The following is an 8438-nucleotide window of genomic DNA, read 5'->3' as shown; positions in this document are numbered from 1 at the left end:
TTTGTATTGCTACCAAATTCACACCTGGAATATCGCATAGAATCTAAGGCATGGGTAAAGTGGTGCCTCATAGTGCTAACTATTACGATATCATCTTCTGTTTCAGGCCAGGAAGCTCATCAGTGACTTTGCCATTATCTTATCCATTCTGATTTTCTGTGGAATAGATGCCCTGGTAGGTGTGGACACACCAAAACTAATTGTGCCAAGTGAATTCAAGGTACGTAATTGTCAGCTCATTTTGTGGGCTTTGGAATAGGTTCCCTTTTCCACCCATCTGCCCTGAATAAAATGCCCTCAAAACAAGAAAGTAGTCAGCTCGCTGGAAAGGACTGTTTCACTCAGCTGATACCCTTTCTGTTTGCTTTGGCTGGCTGATTTATCTCCTAAATCCTGCCTCCATACTTTGAACATAGGCCCAGCTTCTCCTACCTCCTTTGAGCTGGTGTAAGTTCTTGCATCCAGGACTCGTGTGTGCTGGGTTATGTGCTCAATAACCCCAGGGACACATTCTCTCATTCAGCTCCTTGGAGGCGTTTTGGAGAAGCTGCTCAAGGGTGCTTGCTGGCACGTTCCTCATAGCCCTCCTTGTAACCTTGCTGCTAATCAGCTTGCAAAAGCTGCCCCCCCATAATCAATGCTTAATTATTAAGGACTTTTTGTTGCTGTTTCTGGGAAGGATTAAATTATCACAGAACTCACATGTCTCTCTGTAGCCTTTTAATGGAAGGAAAAGCCCTGTTGTTGGAAGTGTAAAGACATTTATACTATGATAATGTCACTCATATACTGCAGCTCTAACACAAGCTTTCCTTTCCTTGCCTTTAAAAGCCCACCAGTCCCGAGAGGGGTTGGTTTATCCCACCTTTTGGAGGGAACCCATGGTGGGTGTACCTGGCAGCAGCCATCCCTGCACTGCTGGTGACTATCCTCATCTTCATGGACCAGCAAATTACAGCCGTCATCGTCAACAGGAAGGAACACAAGCTCAAGGTGGGTGTGCTTTGTGTCTCGCATGTGTGCGAAGAGCTGTCCTGTGCTGCTTCTGTGCTAGAGATGGAGGAGGTCCTGCAGCAGGGCTGCATATACAGCATGGTTCAGCATGGACAGGAAAAAGAAGGAAGCCACGGTATATCCACAAGGTCAGGATCTCAGTCGGAAGAAAGCCTAATGAGGGAGGATGGTGCAGCACAAGCTGTAACCGTAAAAGGCAGAAAGAGCTGGGCGTGTGTGTTTTTCTGCTGTGCTGGGTAATGCCTTGAACCCTGACACCAGGGAGTTTGAAGTTCAGCGTGGACGCCTGACACCCTTCTAATGATTGACTAATGATACCCTTCAGTATCCTCTTATGTCACTGTGTTGAGGGGAAAGGATGAAAGTTAACTGTGGAATAAATACGTGGGCATGCATGGATCTGCAGAGAGCATTCACGGTAGGAGCTCGGGCTTGCTGCTGGGAGAGCTCGCGTGCTTGAAAGGTCCTCTGCTCCAGCCCGAGCTGTGACCTGATTTTTCTGTGGACTGCATCTGAGCCAAAATCTTTCTCACCTAACCAAAACAGGCAAAGATATTCCAGATCTGTTAAGCCCCTGTTAGTGTGCTAATCATAAGGCCAGTGGGTGTTCCCAGAAATAGAGTCATCAAACTGGCAGAACAAAGCTCTTTGTGTCATGGCCATCCCGTACGTGAGGCTGTCAGCTGCTCCAAAGGGGGGTCTTAGTGTGCTGGGGTGCTGGCGGAAACCCACCTCTGGTGGGTATGGCAAGAGACGGCCCAAGTATGGCAGCCATGGTGGCTTTATGGTGCGGTAAAATACAAGAAAAAAGCTGAAGAGATCTTGGACGTACCAAAGGTATACCCACAGCTGCATGTTATTGAAAGTGAAGCTTTATATCCACTGACATAGAACAGCCTAGGATGTAGTAATGTTTTCAAAATAAACTTTCCAGACCAGCGCTATGCAGGTTTTCATGCCTGTAGGGTTTTTCCTTTCCCTGCATGGTCAGTTCTATTGAAAAATATTAAATTCCTGTAAAAGAAGACTCTCCCTTCCTGCTAACAGCACACGTTTCAAGTGATCTAACCTATGAGAGCAAAGACTCACTCAAAACATGGCTCATGCTGGGTCATTGTTTAGCTAGCCAGTTCATCAGCTGCACTGAGAGCTGTTGGAAAGGTAGCTCTCCTGTGAGTCGAGCTCTTACTTGAAAAAGAGGAGGATGTTGCAGTTCGAATGGTCACTTGTGGGCATTAGACAATCAACGTGATTTAAGACTGACCTGGGGGACAGAGAGGGTACGGGAAAGGTTTGTTGTGCAGAGTGACGATTGCTGGCTGACTGCTTTCTTGCAGGGCTGGATTGAAATAACCCTCAGAACATCACTTCTTGCCAGCTGGAGCTGGGCAGATAAAATTAAAAGTGTGCCCACCTCTTCTGCGGGGAGGCTAATCTTTACCCAGCCCTTGAAGCACACCATTAGGTGAAGGTGATTATGGAGGCAAGGTACAGCATAGATGTCTGCAAGCCTGTCAGACAGGGCTGTCAGCATACATTTGCTTTCTGCAGGTGTCTGATTTCCTCAGCTGTATGTTTCCTGGACATGGCCTCAGTTTTAGGTACACTTGAGCCCTCACGATACGGCCTTCTGCTGCTACACGGATGTAATCATATCCATTCCAGTTATAGGAAAGCTGGGGAAGGCAACAAAAGACTGAAACCCAGGGGTAATCCTTTCCTGTGCAGAGGGCATGCAGCCTTCTGACCAACGTGTCCTCCTCCCTTGGCCTTGCAGTTTCTAGGTACACCTTCCCTGTCTCTGCTTCAGCTTGTAGGTGCTAAACACAATTATGCTATCAGCACTGGGTGTACTTTTTTAGTAACAAAGTATAAACATTCCCACAAGGTACTGTTTAAAATAAAAATTTGTTTCCTGCTTCCTTTGTTAGGGTTTTGAGAATATGCTTTTGTTTAAATGGGGGTTCACTAGTTTGACCCTGCAGCTCTGCACCAAAATATACATCAGTACAGAAAATCTACTGTAGGCCCAAAAGAGGACTTTTTTTTTTTTCTGGTGCCTTGTCAAAAGTATTGGCAGGGGGCAGGGTGTTGCTGAGTGCTGCTGGCCAGCCAAGGTAAGCGGTATGTGTGTTAGGAAAACAATGAGTACTATTCAAAAGGAGCTGGATGGCTTTCCCTCTTAGGTCACCAAGTAGGTCTGGCTCATGGGCTCATTTGTTCTTTCCAATAAAATCAAATTGAACAAGTTTAAAAAAAGGTTAATCTTCTTTAAAATATCAAACCTTAAAGATTTCTCTAGTATTTTTCTGAAGATCCCTTTCTTTGGTGGTTCTTTTGTTTCTCCATTTCTACTCTTGGCATTTGTGACTGGTGGATTTCCTGTGTTAGTCCATTAAAGGATTTAAAAATAACAAATAAAAGCAATAAAAAGAGAGGTGTATGTTGTTTGAGAAAAGCTTTTTGGGGTAAATTCACCCAGTGTTTTGCTAGCAGGCACCACTGTCTGCTTCTGACAGAAATTATTCTCTTTCCAGTCTCAGTTTCCACAGGCATTTCTCTTCAAGCCCATCTGAAGAACAGAGGTCTTTAAGAGGGAGTGAAGAATGAGGGCAGCTTTCTCCTTTTGATAGGTGATGTGAGGCCATCAGCTGCTCTTGTTGCTTTCCCCAGGAAAGCATAAAGTTGGGCGTTCAGTACCCAGCATGATCAGCAGTGCTCAGACCATTTGCAAAGTCCTGACTGAGATTCTACAGTTGCTTCCTATCTTAAATATAGAAGTTCAGATCTTGCTCTGAGATAGGAAATGGCAAATGTTACCTTTTGGCAGGCACCATATACCTTAAGACTGTTTTCAGGTAGGTTTCATTAAGTCATTACATCAAGAGTTATTTTACAACAGCTGCTTAAAACTAAAATTAGGCTTTGGGCTGGTTTTTTGAAAGGGTGGTTTGGGTATTTGAATCTCTGTGCATATCCAAGCTGTCACTCACACAAACGTGAGATGACTTGGCACATGAAGGAACTGTTCTAGTTCCTGATGCCAAATGAAAAAAACGCTTGCAAATGGAAGGAGCTGTTGTACTTGGAAGAAAACAAGGGACCCAGGGGAGGAATTGTGAACAAATTTGTTCTCCATTGTACAGAAGTGTGCTCTGACTTTTGGAAGTGGCCCCCCCAGTCCAGTTAAAGATAGCAAACGCTGTTCATCTGCCGTGTCTTTGTAAATCAGGATACCAGAGAGGAACAGAGAAACTGAAGGAAGTGGACAGAGTGAATGCAGCTGGACAGGGATTTTTAACCTTGTTGTATATTACAGATTCTAGAATAATGCGTCACTTTCCTAACACCAGTACCTGCATCAGCATTGCTCCTCGCTCCATCATGACTAGTTAGTTATTCAGGATTCACTCTGACTGTGATGCTTGTGTGGAGGGCTAGACTCATATGAATGCACAGTTGGTGAAACCCTGGCCTCCCACTGTGTAAAAAGAAGTCCTGTGCACTTGTAATAGATCAACGGGGTAACAGCTCACAGTATCATAAAATGCTCTCTTGCTTTGCAGACGATCCTTGCATGCACTTACCCTGTCCGAACGCTCTTGTTGCTGTAGCTGTCTCATGCTGTGAAAATGGGCTGCTCTGTTTCTGCATGTGCTGCGGGCAGTCAGCAGGGGGTTGGGAAGGTGCCAGGCATTTCATTTCTTCTCACCGTGTCACGTCACATTTAAAAAAAAAAAAAAAGAAAAAAAAAGGAACATTTAATTATAAAAATAGCACTATATAATGGGGTTTCATTTGTGTTTTTTAAGAGGCAATGCAGAGCACCTTCAGAATACTGTGAGCCTACTGTAATCAAGATATATATTTTTTTGAGAGCTTGCTTGCTTACACTATTTATAAGATAGGATGCGTAACCCACCTAGTACTTTTCAGTGAACATGACGTCTCTCCAGTGTATTTAACTCACGGTTTGCTATGTTCAGGACCACTGTGCTGAGCTACCTGGCTGGCTGCAGGGCTAGCCTTGCACCATCTCAACCTCCAAGTACTGTACAGCATATACAAGGTGCTTGTTCATTTGCCAGACTGCTTGCAAGACTGCTGCTTTCCTATACTTATTGCTTAACCCAGTTGCATTGTTTTCAGAGCTTGCCAGAACTGTGTTGCACACCTGCTGAGGCAGGCAGTTTACCCGTTAAGTAGCAATGTCCTACTCCATTAACTGCTCCTACTCTGCTAGCTGCTTGTGAAAACTTCTGTCTCTGAGAGCAGGCCAAGCAGTTGGTCAAAGATGCTGTAGAAGGAAATGCTGCTTGGTTGTTGTGCTTCTGCTCCTGTGCCAGCATCCTGGCTATTCCTTACCTATTTAGAATAATTAAAGCAAAAGTTGTCTGTCTCCCTTCACAGAAAGGTGCTGGTTATCATCTGGATTTGTTCTGGGTAGCCATCCTGATGATCATATGCTCCTTTATGGGTCTGCCCTGGTATGTTGCTGCTACTGTGATCTCCATAGCTCATATTGACAGCTTGAAGATGGAGACAGAAACTTCAGCCCCTGGAGAACAGCCCAAGTTTTTGGGAGTGAGGTATGTCAAACCAAATAGGCCTTCATTGCCTTGTTTGCCTGCAAAGATCAGTTGGTACTATAAATGGTCTTGCTTCGAACACGACCCAGGCAGAGGTTCGGGGGAATAGCTCTTAGATTTGCAGTAAATCTTACGATCAGCTGTCCTTCCCTACAGCTTTTTTTTTCTTTGTCCTCAGAGGCTATATCCAGTTAGAAGCTTATCTGGCATAGTCCTTCTGTAAATAGTCTTTCTTGAAAAGGAAGAAAACATGTGCGTGTCTGTGTACAGGGAGAGTATGAGTGGAGGGAGGAAAACAAAGAAACTTCACATTGGAGTTGAGATAAATTCTGTCTGCTTTGGGCATGCACACTGAAACCACCCCTAACTACACAAGACTCTACGTAGCAAGGTCTGGTGCCAATGGGATACTGCGAAGTTTTCATATAGTGTTTCTTAAGGCTTTCTTTGTATTTCCAAACCTGAATGTGAGATTCGGCAGTGCAGCTCTCCCTGCAATTCCTCAGAAGTCTATTCAGCCAGATCAGAGAAAGTTTTCCAGTGTTTGAGAAAAGAGATGTATTTACTACAGATTTCTTTATGCATGGAAACTAGACAGACATTTATAAGCAAACATAGTGGTAAAGGATTTAAACGTGTTGTGGCTAAAGCAATCGATTCTACTAAATTAAACTATCTATTTTGTATTTGGTTGCCTTAATTAAGTGGTCTGAAGTGCTTTCAATAGAAGCACCAGCACTCCTGGAAATCAGGCCTCTCACTTATGCAAATAATAGTAATGTAATGGCCTAACTTGAAGTTCTCAGAAATACTATTTGCAAAGGCATTTTCAGTTGCAGGGATCACATGTGGGTGCCTCTTAAGTCAGATGTCCAGCAACCCACAAAGGCCCAGACCAGGGAATTATGAGTCCTCTTTGCACCTGCTGTGCAGAGCGGTGTACAGTAAACGGCACTTATCTAACTGTTGGAGTACTATGACCAAGCTCTGAAATACGCTGCTAATTTAAGAGTGGAGAGCTAATGATTTATTGCCTATTTGCATGTTGTGAAAACTGCTGTGCAGAGAACTTGGTCTGCTGGTTAACAGTTTCTAATGTTTAACATTTAAACACACTCCTCATTACACAGTAGCAGTACTCTACTGATCCACAAACACTGGAAGTAGGAGAACAAGCAAACACACAAACTGATTTGGTGTGTGAAAAAAAGATGTGTGTGAGGCTTGGTCATGAACAAGATACCTGCCTGGTGGTGGCGGCTTGTAATTGCCCCTCAGCTTTGAAAATGTGTCTGCAAAAATCTGGCTGCCAGATTTACCTAGGTTTTGAATACTCTGAGAAGGGAATAAAATCAGAATGAAAGCTGAAGTGATACTGCTAACCCACTGATTTTGTTTCAGGGAGCAAAGAGTCACAGGAGTCATTGTTTTCATCCTGACTGGTGTGTCTGTCTTTATGGCTCCCATCTTAAAGGTAAGGATGTAACCTTTTCTGCTTCCTTCTGTTCACACAACCAAGTGGCCAGGGCTACAACAGTCAGGCTATTTTAATTCTACAAAGACCCTCATCACTGAAGTATGGAAAAGAAGATTAGTGAGAATCACTGGTGCAGTTTTGCAATTTAAGTAGGCTTAAATGTAAACTTTCTGAAAGGAAAAAACATATTTATAGTGTGCTACATAGTAATAGTGCTGAAGTTCCAGGCTGGTGGTTTCATGGCCATGACGTTTTTGTTTGCAGATTTTTCTTCCATGTTTATGTATGGTGAAGTTTTCTTTTATATTCTTATGCTTCTTCTGTGCCCGTGTTTTATGGAAGATATATTGTGGATTAAGTTCGAGAGCATACTGGTGACGTTAACAGATGGAGTCAAGAAAAGTACATTTGCATGTATGTGTGTGTGTGCACATCTGCACTAGGTCCACATACACAAGCCCAGATGCTTCCACAGTGGCTTTGTCCCTTTGTGCATAGTCCAGGTGAGTGAGATGGTGTGAGCTCCAGGAGTGCAGCTTGGCAGAGCATCCTTCCAGGACTCTTAGGAGTCCTCCAGCAGCCAAGAATGGTTTTGTTTTGCAGCTCTGGAAGAAGTTGTCAGGTGCAGAATTAGCAATGCTTCTATACCATGTATCAGAGGGATGGACCTGACAAAAGTTTCTTTTTTTAGAGAAAGTAATACAGCCTGCAGATATCTCTCCATTTCTCACTCATCCTGAAGTCTAGCTGTTTATAGAGGATAAAGTGAGTCCTGCAAACACCCTTCAAATCTTCATCTGGTGCCAACTCATAGGCTGTGTGCATGGCCCACTAAAAAGAAGTTACTGTGATAAGAGAGAATATAGAGAATATGTGGAACCGATGGCAATGTGCAGAGCCTACAGCTTGATAGTGTTACTCCATGAGAAAAGTTCTCGCCAAAAATCTTTGGGACTGCTGGCACTACTTTAGTGGAGCAGGAATTTTGCCCTGCCTGTTAGGGCTGCCAAAGCACGCACCTCAGCAGTGTGAAGCTCCTGCAGCTTGCCTTGCTTTTAAAAGAGCCAGCACAACAATCAAATTTTCATTCTTTTAGGCTGGATCCTCCTAAAATAGCACATTCCTAATTGCTCATAAGTGATGCCTGGCTCAGCAGTACTGAAAACATGTTTCTGTAAGAAGCAGTGCAAAAAAAATTATTTATCTCCTGATTTTTTTTTTTTTCATGACTTTAGCAAAGGCTTTGGGTACTTGTGCTGCTTTTGTACCATTTAATATAGATAGGTAGCTATTTTTCAAGTTCTGAGATTTACTGACACATAGCCACAGAGAAATGCATCCTTAGTGGATCATCAAAT

The 8438-nt window shown here is 43.6% G+C and overlaps 1 protein-coding gene across 5 annotated transcripts in view; it reads left to right on the top strand.

Annotated features, from left to right (window-relative positions):
• Positions 1–8438, top strand: part of SLC4A4 (solute carrier family 4 member 4) — a 225408-nt gene that overhangs the window by 197133 nt on the left and 19837 nt on the right. For all 5 annotated transcript variants that reach the window (XM_035325885.1, XM_035325886.1, XM_035325888.1 and 2 more), the window contains 4 exons: positions 107–220; positions 832–993; positions 5425–5603; positions 7005–7077. In XM_035325885.1, coding sequence (XP_035181776.1) covers positions 107–220; positions 832–993; positions 5425–5603; positions 7005–7077 — 528 coding nt within the window. The remainder of the gene's footprint in view (positions 1–106; positions 221–831; positions 994–5424; positions 5604–7004; positions 7078–8438) is intronic.

The sequence above is a fragment of the Oxyura jamaicensis genome, chromosome 4 (assembly GCF_011077185.1).
Source record: "Oxyura jamaicensis isolate SHBP4307 breed ruddy duck chromosome 4, BPBGC_Ojam_1.0, whole genome shotgun sequence".
Classification (NCBI taxonomy): domain Eukaryota; kingdom Metazoa; phylum Chordata; class Aves; order Anseriformes; family Anatidae; genus Oxyura; species Oxyura jamaicensis.
Note: the sequence above shows the minus strand (reverse complement) of the source record. Positions and strands in the feature narration are given on the sequence as shown.